Genomic DNA, 21,293 nt, shown 5'->3' on the forward strand with positions numbered 1-21,293 from the left:
AGGATTTGGAGGAGCGGAGTGTGAGGCTTCTGACTTTGACTTCAGCTACAATCCGTGTGTTCCTGCCTCATGTGCAGTCTAAAATTAAACTCTGTGAACTGCATGGAAGATATTTAAGGCACAAGCAGGGGGAAGACATGCTAACATTCTTATTTCAGACACCCTCCCAGCTTGGCTTGGCTAACAGGGGCTTTGGGATGACAGTTGCTTTGGGCGAAGGACAGACAGCAGCAGGTGGACAGTTTTCACAGGCAGGGGAAGCCGATAAAGTCTCCACTCTCAGTTCTAGACTTCTCTAGAACATATCACCTCTGAATCTTAGCAAATTCAGGAGCAATGAGCAATGACAAACCCTTTGGAATAGGATTTCAATATTGCAGTATTTCATCAAAATATCTGCTGCATTCAGCTAAGTCACATGGATAAAAACACTGTAGTTTGGAATGGGCATCATCTCAGATCTGTTGTTCTTGGAATCCCCTATTCCTTTGTCTGTATACAGTTACTCCAAAGGTAATACTAATAATTAGATTTTTAATAAATGTATTTGATTTATAATGAATTTATTGTATTCTTTTATATTATTTTCAACAATATATTCCTATTTTAATCATTTTTAAATAATTATTATAGTTTATTTCTCTCACAAACTCAGTTTTATTTTACAACGGTTGTGGTGTTTTCTGGTAATTTATGTTAAACTTTATAGTGAACATCATTTAAGGCTTATTCAGTCACTCATAAACACAACTTGAGTAGTTGCTTACAAACCCCACAGATGAAGAAACTGCTGACAGGCATGTGCGTGTGTCATACAAGTATTTATTCACATCCTTGATCCACATGGAAAATATTTTATGACAACATCTAACAACATATAGCTACGCACTGACTGTACAAATGTGTAAGAAAACAAATGAGAAATGAAGAGTTGTTTTACGGCAGTGGTTTTCTCTTAATATAAAAAGACTGATGTTCTTATCAAAAATTGATATTCTCGACATGCATTTTAAAACACATTACGGCACCAACCATGACAAATTATTCTATAAACAATATTGACATAATACATTCAAAGTTTAGAGAAAAAAAGAAATGCAAATTCATCTAATACACAGTTTGCTCAAATGAACGACCAATTAATTTCTTATGTTGTGTTGTATTTGTGTACATTTTCAGCTTTGTGTTAAATTTGGGGCATTATTTTCATGATATTCTAATCATACTTTTGTGTCATGTGGTGTGGTGAAAACCATTTTCACTCAATATCTTGCCATCTTGTGTCAGATAATCGAGGATTTCCACTTACGCCACAACCTCCCGTGACAATTTGTTAATGTAGCCACACTGCCAAATGTCCTCCTTAGTCACCATGCTTCAACTAAGATTTATCGCTTTGTGGGATTTTGTGGGATGGCATCATCAGCAGGGGATGCCATCGTCAGCAGCCCATATTATCAACATCCAACTGGCTGGGGTTACCAAGTGTGTGGGGACTTACATGAATATAACAATATACAGGTGGTAAGCCAGTTCTAGCCTACCAGTGTGGCGTATAAACAAATCATCACGTGATCCGCGACGTCACGTGTAAAACCTCTACAGCTACTGGAAATGCAGTAAGATGGATTTACCACATGTACTAGAAACGTGGGTTGAATCTATTATATCGTTTAGTAGACTTGAATTCAACGGTTGTTCAGCGGTTGTGCAACGTGTTACAGTTTGTCATTTTTGCCTCATTCTCATCTGCCTGTACAATTGAATCCAAGGCACATGGGAAAGTCATTCAAGAGTGTCATCACTGTGTTCACAGGTTTCTTGAACATGAGGACTGCGATCAGTTTAGACTCTCCTATCCCGACAGACAGAATAGCTCTAAAAAAGGATTTATGGCAGCGGAAATAGTACTGTCCAGCCTAGGTTTCAGCTTTACCATCCTCTTCATGTGCTAATGGCAATGACATTTGTGCCAACATTTGGTTTGGTCCTCTTCACCGGATGCTCATGTAGCTTCCATCCAAGCGAAATCTGTATAAGCAGCAAGAAAGCAATAAGTCAGTTAAATCTTCTATTGCTCAGCTGTTATAGTAGGAAGAACAAGTGACAAAAAGGAGTGAGAGATGAAAATGCAACAAACAAGAGGCCACAGTTTTAGGTATATTTCTATTTCTTCCTAGTCACATCTCTGGAGATATGCAGGGTGCTGAACAGATCACAAACAACAATCAAACAAAACTGTTGATGTCAAGACAGCATGAAACCTGCAGACCACAACGTGAAAATGTGGACATAAATACATTGCTGATGTGATTACATAAGAAGTGGACAGACTGGTGAGGATGGAATGTCAGAACAGAGATGACTGGCACCACAACACAAAGCAGCCTGCTCACCATTAAGCGCTAGACTGGTTGTCTGGTGGTTCATCTGTACTATCAGCCACTGCACCAACCACCTCAACTGACTCTGATTTGTTAGGCATTGTGTCAGACCTCGACACTTTGCTCTCTGGAGAAACTCTGCACGTACGAGCATTGATCATGAAGCAAGAGGAAAGGAAGGAAGGACAAAAGAAAGGACGTAAGGCGACCCCTCTAAGATTAAAATCACAAATATGACGCTATCAAACAATCAAAACAAGATTATTCCCATTGCTTCCACAGCTTTTAGGCCAAAGGGAAGCACTCACCTGTTGTGTGTGGGACTGCGATTGTATGGAGAGCCAGGAGGTCCATGGTGAGGGTGCTGTGGGGTGTCGAGTGTATCGTATTCTGTTAGGCCCACTGCCAGTTGGTTGCGCCAGTTCCCTGCACTTTCCACTGAGGACACTGAGAACATAGAAAAAAGAAAAAAGACTCAGCTAAAGTTGGAGTGTAGCTCAGTAGTAATTCTATAAGTGTTGTTATTGGAAACATTTAAATCCAGCTTGAATCACTGCGGCGAAACAAATAATTACAGCACACTTCATGAAGTGCACTGTGATATATGCATATATCATTATGTATGGTAGCATTGTGTAGTATTACATGGGAAATTCGATTATTTCTTTTCTTCTATACAGATAAAATAACATTTATCCGGTCCGCCGAACTTTAAATGTTACCCAAATCGCTTTTGCTGATTCATAATTTTGAGGAATTTGGTTTGACAGTAGAATATGGAGACCTTCATTCTACATTCCACCCAAACTATTATAGTTTGAAGTGCATGGAGAACTGTTAGTGTTCTGTACACTGATCTTTACTACACAATGTTTACCACCATCATGTCGACTGATGTTTCTTTTTGTACCTACGTAATGAGAGCACATGTCCCCAAAGTTTCGTGACAATAGACTAATTCATTCATGAGGTATGCTGCAGCATGTTTGAGGAAAGTGCCACGCCCATTTAACTTTGGCAGCCAGGCATAACCTCCTTGGCAGATGACAGATATGACAAACGTCCTCATTATTGCTAATACCATCCATCATCTTCCATTTTTACTGATTGAGGCTTTCTTGGTATAATTTTCCTTGTTCTTAGTGCGAGTCAGAGGTCAGCATCATACCTGAGGAGAAGGAGGTGGTGCGGCTGGAGTGGCTGAAGGCAGCTGGCATGGTCTGGTATCCCAGGCTGAGCTGAGAGCTGCTGTCACAGTCATATGCAGCCATCATGCCTCTCCCTCCATCCCTGGGGCCCCTGCTGCGGTGGTACCAGCCTTTCAGATGCTCCGCCACCAGGGCCTTCTGCATGTTCTTGGCCAGCAGCTCATTTCTGGGCCCCTCTCTGTTACGTGGAGGTCTCACTGTAGCATAGGGGTTCTGGGAAAGACTATCTGCCCGGTCGCTGCTGTAGTGCCTGTATCTGTCATGTCCGTGATAGCCGTTCATTTGGTAGGAAGGGTTGACGTTGTAATGGCCCTCCACTTCATTCTCATATACATAGGCACCATTAGCGTAAGGCTCCATGTCTGGACAGGGGTATCCGGCAACATAGTAGGCACTGGGCGTATAGTGTGAAGCGGTCTCACATGCATAACTACAGCCAGAATGGTGCTGAACCAAGTTGGGCATACTCCCAGTATTCCCATAAACTTCCATCTTCCTGTGGAGACGATGCATGTTTGAGTTTCGGGAGTCCAGTGTACTGTACTGGGAGTTGGCAGCACCACAGTAGTCCAGACTGGATTGACTGGTATAAGAGGAACAATCCTCCAGTGCCTCTGTGCTGTTGCTACGGTGGGCTGATGACAACATAAACACGGGCTTCTCTGAGTCTTTGTCCGTCCTTAGCTGTGGCTGAGACTCGAGGCTTCCACTGCGATGCCTGAAGCAGTGAGGAGACCCCTCTGACCTGGAGAAGGAGCATGATACGTTTAACTTTTCCTTAAAAGGAAACAATCAGTTATGGTATGACATTTTTGGGGTTTATTTGTGAGAATACAGGTTAGGGTTTTGGGAGAGTTCAGGGAAGAGGAGGAGGAGGAGGAGGAGGAGGAGGAGGAGGAGGAGGAGAAGGAGGAGGAGGAGGAGGAGGAGGAGGAGGAGGAGGAGCAGGAAAAATGGTCAGAGCTGCTTTCCAGTCTTTCAGGTCAAGGTCATGTCTCAAGTCTTTAAGTCAAGGCCTTCTAGGTTTGTGAATGGTGAAAAGTAGAGTCCAGTATTGAAGTCTATAGCTCTGGTCAATGTTAAGTCGTTGTAGGTGAAAAGGATTAGATTCTAGTTTGGCAACGCTGGGAAGCAGTGATCACACCTGAGCTGGCTGCTGCTGTAGGCATTGCGGGTCATAACCGGAGTGGGAGGCATGCTGCGCAGATCTCTAGGAGGCCTGGGAAGGGTTTTATAGGGGCTACTGTGGGTGGAGGAGACTTCACTTGGGTTCGGGTAGTAGTGTGAAGGCTCCTGGCCTTCAAATGCTAATCTGAAAGGGTGTGGTGGTAGGAGAGGATAAAAAAAATGGGTGAGCTGTGAGGAAAGGAGACAGGCTGCATACATGACACAGCAAATAGCATCAGCACTGCCAAAACATGACATCATTGCTTCATTTCAAGAATGAAAGTGCTTTTCCACTTAAAGTTGTTAAACAAGTGACAGTTCACATGAATCCCTTTGGTAATAACACAACATCAGTTTTCTCACCTGCTGAGGTTCTTGTGGTGATTATCCCTCGGCATTCCCTGTCTCTCCACATCAGCCAGCGAACGCATCGGACTGAGCTGGGGGGAGCCTTGGACTGACCGCGACCGTGGCCTCTGACTGGCACTGTCTGAGTCATCTTAATACAGACACATGGATAAATGACTGAAGCTGAATATTCTTTAGAAGTGCAAATCAGTATTTTTGTATTAGGTAAAAAAAATTCAGAGCACCAGAATGTTGTTGTCTGACTCACCATCATCCAGAGGGAGACTGGACAAAGAGCTGCAGTCTGAACGGACAAGTTCATCTGGAGAGAGATGACGTCCCAAAATAACTCTTAACTGTTCATATAGCTTTAGTTCACTGATGTAGTTACAGTGGCATTGATGGCTTTATGACCTGGAGTCAATCTGCACCTTACCTGCAATGATCACTGAGGCTCGCTGGGTGGGCTTTTTCCCCTTCTTAATTCTGTACTGGTTCATCTCATCCTCTATTTGCTGCAGCTTGTGCATGGCATCCAAACAGTTTCTCCTCCTCTTCTTCTTGACTGTTTTGCACAGTTCCGACTCATTTGCAAGCTTCTTCGCTGCCTCCACAATCTTTTGCTGAAGGGCAAACCTGCTCTCCAGGTTCCGTAGATAGGGATCCTTGAGCAAATATAAATACAATACAAAAATCCTCAGAGATAATGTTGAGCAATAAGTATTCAGAAATATGTGGGGTATGCCTCATCAATGGTCCATTTTGTTGCATAAATGTTTGAAAAGAAACAAATGCCACTATCCTTCATTGTCAAGGACAGATCAGATTTCCACGTAAATGTGACAGATCTAACATTACACAAACTCGAAGGTGGAAATGACACCCAATAAATACAGTGTTGTATATAATCACATATTATTAACATATAATAATGTATGACACCATGATTTATTTCCCTTTTAAGTTACCTCCAAAGAAGTCATGTGGTTCTGCCACTATGTACCCGATTATGACCGAGCAGTTTCCATGGTAACCAAGTATAAATAACTTGGACTGAAAACTTGCTGTTGGACCAGGGCCACCAAAAGGACCACGGTTGAAGAATAAACCCGTAAATCCCTTCACACTATTGATGTCATTCCCAAATGAACATGCATGTGATACTGTCATATCCTGCAAATGTCAGCTTTGTACAAACACTACTGTACCAACCATACTGTATAAGCAAATTTAAATGGAGCATGTACTTCTGCGGCATCAGGTTAGTACAGACCTCATTGTAAGGAAAAAGGTCATCTAACTTGAAAGCAGTGCCCACTCGTCGCCTGACATGAGGGGGTCTTTCCCCGGCAGACAGGGGATACTCCTTTGGCAGCTTCCCAGTAAGCTCCTGAAAACAGAACAAACCCCAACTTGACATTTAGATGAACTGAAAGCAGCTGCAGAAAATATTGATCTAATGGTCAGACAGGTTCACAGCAGAATAATGAAGAGTGCAGCGGTTTCAGAAAAATGCATTTCTTACCGCCTCTCTCAGGCAAATCTTCTTCAGCTCTTTTGTTTTCTTGGTCAAAATGTCTTGGATCTCCTGCTCTTTCTTTCTCAGCTCAGACAGTTTCTCTTTCTTCTGCTCCTCGCTCATTTCAGAATCTGCTGAACCTGTGAAAAGGATTTAGTGAATATTTTCTATTTTCATGCATCTTCCCCAGCACAAGGCAAAGTACCAACACAATCCTAATAATTTATCCTCGTTGGAACTGCTGTATTATCATATTACAATTCCTCTGCCAGTGGAGGTGATAAGGTTCAGTATGTTGGCTTCACTTTTAAAACCATAAACAGCTTAGTGTTTATCACTAACAGGTCAGTGCAAACACATAACCTGTGTAATAATGACCAACCTGTGGATACCAGGCTCCCATTGCTGGCTGTTATGAAGTTATTCTTCAGTCCTGTGTCTCCCAGCCTGGTTATTTTTGACCCACTGTGCTCTGTGAGTTCCATGGCGATTTCCTCCACACTTCTTGCTGTGACTAATTTACCCTAAAAGATAAACATGTGCAATGGAAATAAAGATTTTTTTTATGCCCAGCTTTGGTTTTTAAACAAGCGAGTATTATAACTTGAAGTACTTACTTTGCTTTGCTTTCTGTCCAAGTAGAACTGGTGCTGACTAATAGCCATGACCCAAATGGTTTTGATCAGGGAATGGCTTGCATACCATGTGTGGATGAGAAGGCCCGTCTGCCCAAATGTGCGCTTGGTCACTGCCCTCCTTTTGCAAGAGACACACCAAGAAACGAACAAATCACATTTAGACAGTTGGTTGCAACGATGAATAAACAAATCAATTTAGACAGAAATGCTGAAAGGAAATTAAAAGAACGATAAAGTCAAATACATGTACAATGATAATTTTTTCCACTGTTTACCTGTGTGGATCATTAACCTCGACGGCAAATTTCTTCTCCCGGAAATACAAGTTTTCAAGTTGCTTCCACTGGTACAACTGAAAGTAAAGTCAAGAAGAAAAAAATCTGTAAATCTATCATAAATCATAAGAAGTTGTGTGCAGCGGGTGGTTTTGGCTCCCGTGCCTCAACCACAGTCATCAAATAAGTCTGAGAACGTGAACTGTCATTAAAGTCTGGACCGCCAAGCGTGCCAAGTCTGTAATAAAGCAGGTGTTGGAAAGAGACACACAACATCCATCCCTGTGCTACCCAGGTGCTCACTGACAACAGCCACATATGAACAATCACGATCGGTCACTGAGTCACTGTGTGTCTCAACGAAGTCTGAATGAGACACCAGACGAAGCCCCTTAAGCAGCCTGACACAGACAATAATGGAAGTGCCGATATTACCTGTGGTGCTTCGGGGAATCTATTATGTCACTATGTCGGGTATGATCGGACAAGATACATTGTGAAAATGAGTGAGTGATCATGCTAATGACGCCTGTAAAACTAAACAAAAGAACACATTTTGACTGATCAAAAATGTCTCTTTCGGAAAATCTTACTTTCCAGATAGAGCATAATTAGAAGTATAGCATCCAGCACTCACCAGCACATATCAATCTCGTTCCCTCAGTTTTCAAATCCTCTGTAGCTTTGCTGTCAACACAAACCCATACTTTGCGCTCTCTCCTGTCAGCTCCTGACTTGTCCCCTCAGGTATTTCCAGAACATGCAGGATAACGCCCAGATCCATCCCCTCTCGCTTTGACATCACCAGCTCACTCCCTCCTCTCTTCTCCAGACCACACAAATGCTCACAACCAGCTTGCACAATTTTGGAATATTGCAGGAGCAGATTTCACAATCTGACACAGGTGATAGTTGTAGTGAATCGCCTTTATCTTGTTCTGTTTAAAACCTGGACTTCTGTGCCAGGCTGTGCAGGCACAGGCTGTAAGTGACAAACTTAACAACATAGCTGACAGAAGACTCACATGGGTGTTTTCTCTGATCAACACGCCAAACGAAAACAAACACCGACAGAACAAGCAAAGCAGGTTTATGCATATGATTCTCAAAATCTTCACACCTCAGTGAGGCTGAGGTGTGAACCAGTGAGGTAATCATTTTTTAAGTTTTCCTGTTAACAAGCAGAGCCGCGTCAGTTTTCCTAGAACAGTATGAGCTGAAATAATACAAGATCTCTCTCAACTTTGCTCCAAATCTTCAAGTCTGGCCAAGACTCCTGCAGCTGAGTCCCAAACTCAGCTGGAGCGGAACAGATGATGCATGAATTCAAGCTGGTGAATCACCGTGCAGTGTGTGTAACAACAGCAACCTTTATCCATTTCCCCGTGCCATCATGTCCACACCCCAACAGCAGATAAGTGAAGCAGAAAGAACAGCGTAGTCATTTACCTTTCGTGGTTTTAATTTGTCCTGCAAATCATACTGGCCGATGCCCTTGTAGCTTATTCCGAGCCACCATGGGATCCCTTGTTTGTCCTGTGAGACAAGAAAAGTAGTTAAATGGCTGACACACATTCAGGCCCAACAGCTGTCGTTTCCCATTAATCACTGTGGAAGAGTTACCTTAACTTCATAATAATGGACACCATACGTGGGCAATGATTCCACTAATGTCAAATACCTGGAATAATAAAAAAAATAGATATTAAAAATCCAGTTTCTTTTTAACATCTGCATGTAGTTATCCTGGAAACAAGCCTTGGCACTTTAAAAGATGGGAATGGGAATTTGATCTCTGCCGAGTGTTTCACAATGATTCACTGGGCAGCCAGGAACTGAAGAGGAGCTATTGATTTCTGTCAGACGATGAGAAAAGCAGCGCCAAAGATCGAGATAGACTGAGAGGGGAGCATAGAGGTGAAAGGAAGATTAATGAAGTTAAGGTAAAACAATATTCCTCTCATCACTGCGGGTGAACAAGCTGCGGCAAGTACATGTTATTTTTTTCATACTCACTGCACGATGGCCTGTCCTCGGGAGACTCCCTTCAGCTGTTTGTGATATTCAATCACTCGATCTTCACTGTAATGTCAGATAAAAAAGGAACCCATATTGCTATTTGAAACAACTGTGCATTACATGGCTTTTCATTTGTATGATAGATGCACTGTGCTGGGTTTAGGCTTACTGAAAGCCTTTTGGGGGTCACACAGACAGACAGAAAGGGCATAAGGACAGTCAACATTACAAATAAACGTACCAATATGCGAATGATGGATGCTCCTTTAGCACTTTGGTGGGCAGAGTTGGGAGTTTCTTCAGCTCAGCTCGAGTGTGTTCATCACTGAAACAGAAAAAATACTTTTAAAGTAAAGTATTTCATCTGGAAAGATAATTTGCAATTATTCAGTGGTACTATCAACTCAGTACTGAGTGTACAGCAGATGAGACAGGCTGTTCTATCTACTTTATTTAAAAAAATATAGCAGAATTTCTTAATGAAGGCAATAATATTTGTAAATAAATTGCCACAATAATATAATTTTCAATGATTTCAGCTTTAATTTACCACCAGGGGGCGCTTCATATACCATCAGTGATTCTTGCCACAGCAACAAAAAATTCTTTAACTCTTAGAGTGAAAATATATGCTCATCATCACGTCTTCAGCTCAGTCAGGTGCAGACAATGCACAACGAACAAAGATGGCCATATTCCTCTATCCCACTTCATCAGCTTGTTAAATCCAGGTGGCAATATGCACAAAGACCTGTGGTGTTCGCCCTGGTATCTTACATGAACACTATGCAAAGGCAGCTTTGTTAAACACAGTTACGTTTAGAGTGGCTCTGCAGTGTATCCCTGCTCTGCTAGACTGAGCTTCTATCAGCACCATGAGATTCATTAGTTGACTGGTGCAAGCTTTTCAGCACTCTGTGGCGAGCCACACACAACCCTGTGATTGATTTTTGTTGTCTGCACTGTGGAGAAACAGATGACCTATTGAACGTCTTTGCTCACTATTAACTTTGTCTTGTTGCTGTTAAATACTTCTTACTAGCTGATAATGTGCTCTTACCTTGTGTAGTCTCCCTTTGCCTCCTAGTGACAAAAACATATTATTATATTACACACTAACATGAATATCATATCATTTTGGTGGCAACAATTAATACACTCATATGACTCATATGCTATCAGAGGCACTAACCTGCAAAGCATTTGCAGCTAATTTGAAGACATTCTCACTTTCCACTTCTATGACCCCCTGAAACATAAAGGATCAACAGGAACATTTTAATATGAGTAATAATTGAAAAGTCCATTGTATTATGGGCAAATGATTCTAGAGAAAAGAGAACGTCTGGTCCATTTCGATTAATACCCTGCAATAACCTTGGCTCATGCTCTAACTGAACCCTATTGTTTGTGCAGTTTCTTAAACTGTCTGCTTCCCATTCCATCCAGCAGAGACAAAACAGCCCTGAGGCCATTGTCTGCTGAGCTGAGCACTGCAACCATCCAGAGACGGTGAATCATCGGGGACTCTGACCTTCTGAGGAACAATATTTAGCAGAATGCATTTAGAAAAACAGACACTTACATTGTAGACTGCAGATTTTGCATTCAAGAAGAATAACTCCACCGTTATGATGTCCTTAAGCTGTGTTATGCTTTCCACATAAAACCTATGGATGATTCATACGACAAAGTAATGATTACATTGAGATAATCTTTCAAAAATATAACATATATTTTAAAGACAAAATTAACTGTTGTTAGCTCAATCAGGTAACTTCAAAGTATTACACTGCTCCCTGTTGGAGGGCATGTACATTACATGATTAGGATGAAGCCTCACCTGACCAGGAAGTTGAGGGCAATGGGCCCAGACTTCTTTGAAAAGTCATGATCGAGAACTCTGCGGTCCATCTGCAACCACTTACACAGACCACTGCAACAGCAAATAAAACAACGTGTCAGAAAGATGTTTTGGTTTATATCTGCATAGGTAAACACCATAAATATTCACAGTACTGCAGAACTAAAGGTAACATTTACATACTTGTCATCAATAAACGATAGTCCAAAGTATTCCTTCTCTTTGAGGTTGAAATGTGAGGACACCAAGTCGAGCAGCTCATATGACAGCAGCTTTGGCTGTGGAGTAAGATCATATTTGCTCAGTTAGTTAGTAGGAAACCTTCTGTAAGCCATAACAACAGGTGCGGCAAACCAGGAAGTTCGATTTCATATTGCAGCAATACACCTTTAATCTTGTCTAGAGCACATTCTGTGATTCTCAAATTAGACAGCTGTTGCAAAGATTAAATGTCTCGCTCAAGGACACTTCTAGGTGCGATGTCCGCTAGGCTTTTACCACAGACCACTCTGCTTAAGGGTGTTCTTAGTTAGGAAGACAACCTGCGGCCCTATCATTTGATGAAGAACACAATACCTTCCAAATGTCCCTTTTTGACACATTTTGGAATAAATTTACTTCTAAGTACATGGTGTGTATCCCATTTCATATTTCTGACACATTATTGTTTTCATGTCAGACATTTCCTACCTGAACCAGCAGCTCGAGCTTCCTGTCATCCAGCAGCTGCACTTGGCACAATCTGCCGTCAGCCATCTACAGGCGGAAGAAGAATGTAAAAGGTTTGTGACACAAATTACTATAATTGCGACCAAACTTTAACGATATAAATAGAATTAAATTGGTTTCGATCCTCACAACAAAGGGGAATGACATCAAGTCCTGTTTCATGATAATTCTTCAGCACCGTAGAAGCGCGCGATACAGAATAGATTGCAACTAATGGTATTTTTCATTAAGCAATTAATTGATTAAATCTTTTTTTAAATTGCTTGCTTTATTATATCTCAACAATGATCAAGAATGAACAGATTTTTTTAATGATGGCACATGAAAGCAGGAAATCAGCGAGAACGAATAATATAAATATTTAGCTCCTAATCCCAAAGTTACCACAATTGTCCATTTCCCATTCAGTGACTGAATTGATGAAGAATTTCCAGCCTAACAAAGAAAGCCTGAGGTGTTTTGTACGAAGTCCTTGTAAAGTAAATAAAGCTGAGACAAAGATCATGGGTAAACAAGCATTTCTTTTTACACAGCAGCTATTGTCAATAAAGAGCCTGGGTAGCAAGAGATCAAGCAAGCGAGATCCTTTTAAAGAAAAAAACAGCAACTCTGGCGCTGTAACATTAATAATGACAATAATGCCATTGTATCAAGGTTGATTGCCATGGTAACCAAACCAAGGACTCTTGGATTTTGAGTGTTTTCACATTTACCCTTTCAGTGACTTTTCCCTATTTGAGTAAACAAATTTCGACATATTACTAGTGTGTCACATTTTCACCCAGGAGAGTAAAACACTGATGCAGCAAAGTCCATATCTGATTCAGACTGAAATCCCAACCCATGAAATCCAATTTTCTCATTCCCAGAAGCCACAGGTCTGCATAATTGTGAAAAATGTCTCTAGCCCAAATCATCAAACAATGCTCCCTGTGACACAATCAGGTTGACTGAGTAGGTCACACTAAACTTGATAAATCAACTGACCACCGAAAAATGACAGAATTGGGTTAATCAGTTCTACAAAATCACTTCAGAAACACTCAAAGCCTCAATCCAACTCTTCCTCTGACAGAATGAGGATGATCGCGACTTTTAACCCGAGCGGCTGGCTGCTGTACCTGGTAGACGTCTCCAGGGAGGGTGCAGGTGTGGATGCATCCCTGGCAAGACCTCATCCTTTCATTAAAACTCTCCTCTCCTTATGGATCCGGACCATCAAATTCTGTACTGTTCTTCTGAGCGCTGCAAGCAACTCGTTTTCCCATTACTTAGTGACACGGAGCAGCCAGGCCCTATCCAGGTCCAGTGACACTTTGAACAGCAGCCAGAGCTGACCAAATTAGGGCAGTCTGGGTCAGACTCCAGACTACAGCCTTTCAGTTTAGAGTTTCCTGCTTTCTTAAGCCCTTACAAACATGGGATGTGTTAATGAACACTCCAGCTGGCTCCAATCTAAATAAGTGAAACACTACATTGTGAACTAATATGGTTTTTATTTGCTGAGAAAATTTAGAGCTACATTTCATCCACACAGCGTTCTGTGTGCTGAGTGGGTTTAAACGCAGATATCAGATTTCTCTTTTCTGCAGTTTCCTGTACATGTTAAGTGAACAATCTGAAAAGAACTATTTGATTATAAACGGATTTAGGAATTTAGGAAGTGACTGACACATACCATATCACATTTATTCATGCAACAAGATATGATTAAACAAATTGCTTCCTGTATGCTCCTATAGCCAATCACTCCTTTAAATTACTCCATCTATATTGTTTTAATGACCACTTTGTCAATTACAACCTCTGAATAATGCCTCTTCCCTATTTCCATAGCTATAAATCCTCTTCCATGACCTAAATTAAAAGCCCACATTCAATAAATCCAATTATTTTTGAGTGTGGTTGCTTGTGACCACCACAAGTATCATTATATTGGTTTGAATCTGATTAAGTCATGGTGAGGCCACATAATTTGTCCCTGTAATACACATTTCATTATTCCAGACTGGCATGTACAGGTGCTGACCACTAGATGGTGCAGGGATTAGTTCTGTTCTGTGAGGGGAAGGGTTCAAAGGGAGAAAAGGGCATCTTAAACAAGTAATCACTACTGAGGCATTGACAGATTGAGTCATTCACTCAGCAGAGGAGACGTTCAGCTGGGATGATTTGTATTTGTAATATATCAAATGAGTGTGATAATGAGGCACAATTGTAAGGAATCTACAGAACTGCTATTTATACCACACTGAGACATCAAATGACCCTGACTAACCCCACAGATTCTCACCAGTGACTCACAGAAAAGCATTTGTCACTCCAGACACGAACAAAAAAATCACTTCCAGTTGACCCAACATCTGTAGCGGCTGTAATCTGAAACTTATGTACACACTCTAACAACAAATGCACAGCTGGGCTTCATTTCAACCTTCATTTGACAGCCATTGCTGTGCTTGTGTGGGTCTCTGGGTTGGTGGTTTTCATCACAGAACATCAGACAGCGCTGCCTAGTCAACCAAACACAAGCTATTCAACCTCAATAAAAACCTGGGCCTCGGACCCGTGGGGTTAAGACCAGCACTGAACCTGCATGTTAAAAAAGACACAGAGGGAAAAGATGAAAGAAATGTCAGTCTTTGTGTTTGTCCCTCGAGAGACTGGACAGGCGCTTTTTGAGAAGTGCGCCGCAGGGTGCTGCAGGGCTGCGGTCTGGAGCCTGAGGTTGGCTAATATACGCTTATTATAGTGCGCTACTGTGAAATATCCCTGTAGAGTCTAGTGGGAGGCGCAGATGTGTCTGTCTGATGGTAACGGAAGGAGTAACCATGTTTGTTTGAGGCCCGGTGATGGTAATGTTATCAAAGAAATAACATTAAAAGAAAGCAGCTGACATATAGGGTGAGCTCATTTTTATGTTAGCAGTGAAACATATTGCCCTTATAAGCTGGAACACTACATAAAGATGACATTTGTGCAAATAGATGACTGTGTCATTTGTGTTATGCTGTGAGTTTAACACATCACAGTGGTTAAATGCCATGTCCAGACTGCTGTGTGTCTTATCTCAGTTTCCCGTTTTCATGCATTATTGATGAAGGTGGTATCACACACACAGCCAGTGTCGGCTCTTTGAGCTCACATGTTCTTCTGGACACACCCACTCTTATCTCACAAACCTAGAATTGCCTTGTACTGGATCCCCAATTATTCAACCTCAGTTTCTTTGCCTTTTGAATCTAAATTCTTTTGGAAATGTGCACTCATTGCTGTACTGATTATTGTAATTAGAAACATCCATTTCTCCGCGACTGAATAGGAAGGCAAGCTTGAGCGATCGATGGATTCACCCACAGTAACCAAAATGAAATATTCCTCACTCCTACACTGCACTATCAAAGATATTGTGAGAGTATTAGAACATACAGTCACTATGTGATGATATGACACCAATGGAAGTGCAATGACTAGATCTTCCTCTGTGTAGCTGATGTAAGTGATCTCTGACATCTGACCCTGACTGATAATGACACAGGGGCCTGCAGAGATGATGGTGACTTCAGCCCCCTTTGTTTCAAACAGGCACAGTTTGAGGTAAGTGATATGTGAAATGTTCTGCCGTTATTACAGTATGAAGGTAAGTCGTCTTAGCTCTCTTACAGAATCCCTGTTGCCAGCATGTTTAATTAGCATGTGTATTATTAGACCAAATATACTACACCCACACTGAGGAAAATGCTGAAGGTAAAATTACTGAGTAGAGAGCGTGTTAGGAGCTGTGCAGAGATGGTGGGCTGAGGAATATGGCTCGGGCTTATCTCCCCGATCAGATATCTCATCATGACTCATGCTGTCAGTGGTCAAATGTTATCTGCGTGCCGTCATCTCCCAAAGAGAACAAATCTGGCTGCTTGTGATATCAAGGAAACACATTGAGGGCCAGGATATTACAAAAATTACTTTGGGTAATATTTTGATAGAAGATAATACCCGTTTTATGTAACGGAGGCATACACCTTCATGGGAGAGTGATTCATGAGAATGATGTCATCATGCAGTATTGTGTCCTCGTTATCCTCGTTTCCACTTGGAAAAGGACACGAACTATTGCTGTAGTAGTCTGTTAAGTAAAGTAAGGGTTACATGTGCCGATTAGTGACTCAGAAGTCCAGCAAAAGCCGTTTGGCGAGAAAGTTGTCAAATTGCCTTCTATAATAATTGGAGTTGACCCGTCACAGTGTTCTGAGATGTGTTCCAGTCAATGCAGGAAGAGGGCGCTCAGCATTATCAAAGACCGCACACACCCAGGTCATCACTTATAATCACAACCTCCCCCAACCCCTCCCTCCGGCATCTGCCAGAAGCAATCCAAGTATGAGGACACATACCGCACGTTCTAAAAAACGTTTTTATCCATAAGCAGTCAGGCCCATGAGTATTAAGCGTTTTAAATCTAAAGTGGCCCTAAGGAGCAGGGTTTCATTGAATGTTTGTATATGCTGGATGTTTGCTTGAATAGATCAGCCTATGTGCACATTCCAGATTTAATGTGTATCTAATGAATATGGTGTACATAGTATGTGTGAGTGACATGTCTTTATATTGTGTATTTTGTGTGGATGGATGTATACTGTGTATAGTGTTTAGGTGTTAATATATGTGCAGCTTTTTCTAAGTGTACAGAGACAAGAGAGATATCTACAGGGTGTAGCATGGCTGTAGTTTTCATTTTGTTCAAATGTACCATGGCAATAAAGATCGTTTTCACTTCTTCTTCATCTTTTGAGCTTCTCTTCCTCTCCCTCACTAACATACCATACCGTACCAGAGTCACTGAGCTACACAATATTAAATACTCTGCATGGGCCATCTGGTTCAAATAGCACCACAGAAAAGCATGCGAGGGTCAGGTGCTTGACTGTAACCATTTTTACTGAAATACTGAGAGCCCTTGGAACAGCTCACAATCTTCCTGTCTGAGGAAACCCTGAAACTTTGAAATGGCAGGAGAAGCAATTTTGTGGGGTAAAACTCTCAAAAATATGCCTAACACTATTTGCTATGCAAAAACATGTAGCGTGGAGCAAACTGAAAGTGAGCCAAAGAACAATCCAGAGGCTATTCTCATGAGATCAATCAGAATGAGGAGATGCTTCAAGAGGGCACCCAGGTCTTCCACTTTGGATGCTGATGTCATAAAGATCTTCAAACAGGAGGTAACTCAGCTGAAGCGAGATCTCACCGAAATGGAGCATAAGAGTGAGGATTTGGGAGTCAGGTCTTGACAATGCAAAGACAGAGAGAGAAGAGAGAAGAGAGAAAAGAAGGAAAGCTGCTGATCAAACAGCTACCGATCGCAAATTTGCCGTATTCGGGTTACACTTACATGTCTGTTTGCATTTGCACTTTTGAGAGCCCTGTTTCCTGTTTTATCACGTCAGCCCTCTTTGACAGTCCTCATATTGGAAACTGCAGACCTTCATTAAGAAGAACTGCAGTGACTTTCTGCAGAGCCACAGGGAAAAGGTGCTGAAGCACAGAGGTGAACCAGCAGAGAAAATGGAAACCGGGACATTACAAAATGTGGACTTTAAAAATCAGACTGCCTGTGGCTCCAGGATCATACACACGTGATTAACAGAAATGGTCGGGCTGGTTTTGTGTTTATTCAAGTTATTACTACTGAAACCTGCCTCAGTGAGTGTTATTTCTCTGCTGAAGGTTTTCATTAGATGTTCTAACATTAATTTTCTCTGTGTAAACATACATCCAAAAATAGATCTCTCTCCCTCTCCCTCTCCCTCTCTCTCTATCTACCGATCAATCAATCTATCTATGTATTTGTGTTTAGTGCATTTCTGATTAGACTCTCAGGAGGCTTTGGTTCCTAAATGGAGAGTTGCCAACTGAGTGCTGATACACTGCACAGCATCAACAGATAATGAAGCATCTTTACATCGTTTAGGTCTCATTATGACAAACAAAGAAGACACAATGAACCGTGTGCAGTGTCAAGTTTGACTCTGTTTTCAGAACTGTGGGAGTTTGTTTAAGTTATAAGTGGGACTTCTGACGACAGAGGAGTCTGCTGTAGTAGTAAATGACATAGGATATCCTCTCCAACAGATAGGAGGGGAAGCCACATTTCACACTGTACACAAGTGTCAAACAGGAGCAAATGCCACACTAGCAATTCCTGTTTACAATGTCTGATGCTTTAAATACACCCAGACGCTGTAGGTCTCTTCCTTCACCTCTCTCATGATCTCAGCAGGTCAGTGTCGGGCTTTTCCAGTTTGCGCCCTTGTTTTCCAGAACAACAACAAAACCTGAAGCATAACTGAACAATTTCCAGTACTTGGTAGCAGAGGAACCCCAAAACAAGCTGACTGACACACATTCCTGACAATAGATCAGACATTTCAGTTCATTTGTTGGTAAAGAATTGCCTACATGCAACTGACTGATTAGTATCTAATAATAGTGGCATCATGTTTCTATCGTTCTGATGAATCTAAGTCTAAAGTCTATCTGAAGTCTAATATTCGCCTTTCCTATCTTAGGTATCACTAAAAAAGAGGAACTTACCAGCTTGTCATAACATCTGCCATGTGGTTATTGGCAGGTAGGGTACAGTGGGCTTATCACAGCTTGTTTGTGTATGGAAACAGCTGCTGTCTACTGGAAACAGGCCCTGATAAGAGCAGCAAGTCAAATATGCAATAAATGTCTGTGGCTGTAATACAAAAACACTGTTCTAGAAGTGTCTACAAGATGGTGATGGCTGCAGACCTCCACATTAAGAAGATGTAGGAGAAGAAGTAGGAGAGGAAGAAGGTCATAATACTGCTTGTTGTTACCTGCATCCAGAAGCCATTAGGCCCACAAGTAGTCCCTGTAAATCCATGTTGTGTCACCACAGTCAGACATAAGCCAAACAGCATCATAAACCAGCACAGGCGGTGCAGATAACACACGTATATAGCAACAAAATGTCCACTATTACTGCAGGTTATTTGCCTGGGCAGCCATATTCACAGTGGTGCGAAATGAATCATTTGAAAAGGCAAGAATGATGATTCATGCACCAGCTGCTTCAATATTCACCAAGTCACAATTCCAAAATAGGTACACCCGGCACATGTGTAAGCTTTGGTGTGTCTGCTTCTATGTTCACATACATCAAATAGATAATAAACTGCATGTCCACTCACACACACATACACACAAACACACAAACACACAAACACACACACAGCACTACAGTAGCCTATGTAAGAGACATGCCTAGTGGGCCACTGAGCAGAGAGAACAATGACTGTGGGCTACTGTACGTGGCTGCTATCCACCTAAGCCCCATGACTACACAAATGTGTCAAGGCGAGCAGCAGGCGTGTTCCCGGGCAGGAGACGCAGCAGGCGGCGGCGATACGAACGGTGCTCCATTGATCCTCTCACCGATCACATGGGCGCACGGCTCGGTCTACTTTGTCCGCCCTGAGCGCACACAGAGGCGGGGTTGGATGGGGGGGGGGGGTGGATGAATCTATGCATCCGTTCCATCCATCCCCCGGTTGTATCTCCTTACCTTTCAGCTCCCCGACGCTTAGATCCCGATCTTAGGTTATTGATAAGCCGGTGCTTTTCCCCGCACATCGATGACCCGTTCAGCTTTCACCCGGGCTGGATGCGCCAGGGAGGGGAGACACCGTGCAGCCGCTCTCCGCCCTCATCCTCCGGTACTACTACAGAGCACACTCGCCTCGTATTGAACCACACTCACCACGCCTTCACCCCGCCGGCTATTATGTGAGAGACACACACCCTCCTCAGCCCCCCCACCCTCCATCCCTCCCATCCAGCAGCTGCCGGCCGGCGTGGCTCACACACTCACACAGAGAGAGACACACACAGGCGACAAAGCATGAGCGATATATGCTGCCTGCATCCATCACTTCCATCCATAATGCGTTACAGGTGTACAGCCAGCATGACAGTTATGAGCATATGCTTTATGATCATTATGTTTATTTGCCATCTCAAGCACAGACGAACGTAATTGCTGCAAAATAAGACTGCAACGACACAACATAATACTCTTTCCTTTTTTTGTGATCAATAGAGAGTTTATAGTTTACATCATTAAAGCATATAGAGAGCTGAGTCTATTCTAGTTCTACTTTTTCCTGTTATACAAGATTGCTGTGGAAATTATTGATTAATCAACAGAAAATGATCAAGGGATTTTGGCATAGTAAGCAACTTCACAACTCATTTTGCTTTTCTTTTAACTCATAATCAACAGAATAATCCGTTCTGTAACTTTGTAGCAACTGAACACCTTCTTTCAGGTTGCCAGGTTAATGTCTTTTCAGGGCCTAATCGAAAGAAGACAGAACAATGAGATTCTGTGTGTTTTTGCCTGAGTTAGAGGTTTTGTTTTTTTATCATAGTCAGCTATATAGAGCTGTGAAAGTGAAAAATGTGACCTGTTGCACAGGATGCAGTTTATCCTGAGACAAATGGCAACAACAGGAAAATGGTAATCTAACAAATAACCTTTGACACAGGAAACATCTTTGGTTTTCGTAAGGAAACGATCACACAGACACAACACAGCTGCAACAAAATCCATCCACTCCAGGCTGAATAATGAGAACTTCACCACCAATGAAATAATTGGATGTTTGTTTCACGCTTAAGGGTCATTTTGCAAATTCTGAAACATGATTAGTTCATTAAAACTCAGGACATAGTGTTTAACTTAACAACTTAACAATTATGTTGGTATACGTGAAATCCATCAGTTTGCTGATCGTAGCTGATAACCTCCTTTGACATTTACAATACAGAAGACACAAGACTGTTAAACCAGATAATTGGTGTGTGTTTCACATGTAATATTCAGTCTAGGTTAGGAGTCACGGTGCCACTGAAATATTTAGCATTTTCTTTACTGTTATTCTGGAGGTAGACGCAAAGATAGCTTCTTTTCTAAACTTGCCAAATAACAGAATCATGTTCTCTCAACGATTGAGGTAGTAGATGGTGGTGGATAACCTGACATTCTGTATATTGTATTTATCTGTTGCAAAAATTATGGATGAAGCTATTGCCCTGCCGCTGTACCCTCAGCCTA

The 21,293-nt window shown here is 41.9% G+C and overlaps 1 protein-coding gene across 1 annotated transcript; it reads right to left on the reverse strand.

Annotated features, from left to right (window-relative positions):
* Positions 1–1,706: 1,706 nt before the first annotated feature.
* frmd4bb (FERM domain containing 4Bb) lies at positions 1,707–19,902 on the reverse strand. Its single transcript, XM_076166948.1, has 23 exons — positions 19,743–19,902; positions 12,113–12,178; positions 11,606–11,700; positions 11,402–11,494; positions 11,144–11,228; positions 10,751–10,807; positions 10,619–10,641; positions 9,800–9,883; positions 9,556–9,621; positions 9,163–9,220; positions 8,989–9,075; positions 7,540–7,616; positions 7,244–7,382; positions 7,009–7,150; positions 6,633–6,766; positions 6,381–6,497; positions 5,544–5,772; positions 5,376–5,429; positions 5,123–5,258; positions 4,737–4,904; positions 3,553–4,337; positions 2,693–2,831; positions 1,707–2,031 (listed from the first exon to the last, which is right to left on the reverse strand). The coding sequence occupies exons 2-23, from the start codon at positions 12,176–12,178 to the stop codon at positions 1,995–1,997; spliced, it is 2,871 nt and encodes a 956-aa protein (XP_076023063.1). The 5' UTR covers positions 19,743–19,902; the 3' UTR covers positions 1,707–1,994.
* Positions 19,903–21,293: the final 1,391 nt, after the last annotated feature.

This window comes from Genypterus blacodes, unplaced genomic scaffold, assembly GCF_046128005.1.
Source record: "Genypterus blacodes isolate CSIRO-AG114 ecotype Tasmania unplaced genomic scaffold, CSIRO-AGI_Gbla_v1 ptg000156l_1, whole genome shotgun sequence".
Lineage (NCBI taxonomy): Eukaryota > Metazoa > Chordata > Actinopteri > Ophidiiformes > Ophidiidae > Genypterus > Genypterus blacodes.

Bases quoted from the DNA above. Each gene is read 5' to 3' on its own strand.
- frmd4bb (XM_076166948.1), bottom strand. From the start codon at position 12,178: ATGGCTGACGGCAGATTGTGCCAAGTGCAGCTGCTGGATGACAGGAAG. The intron at 10,642-10,750 runs GTTAGTGCCTCT...TTTTGTCACTAG, and splicing joins TAGCTGCAAATGCTTTGCAG to GAGGCAAAGGGAGACTACAC. The intron at 9,622-9,799 runs GTACGTTTATTT...CTGACATTACAG, and splicing joins CATCCATCATTCGCATATTG to TGAAGATCGAGTGATTGAAT.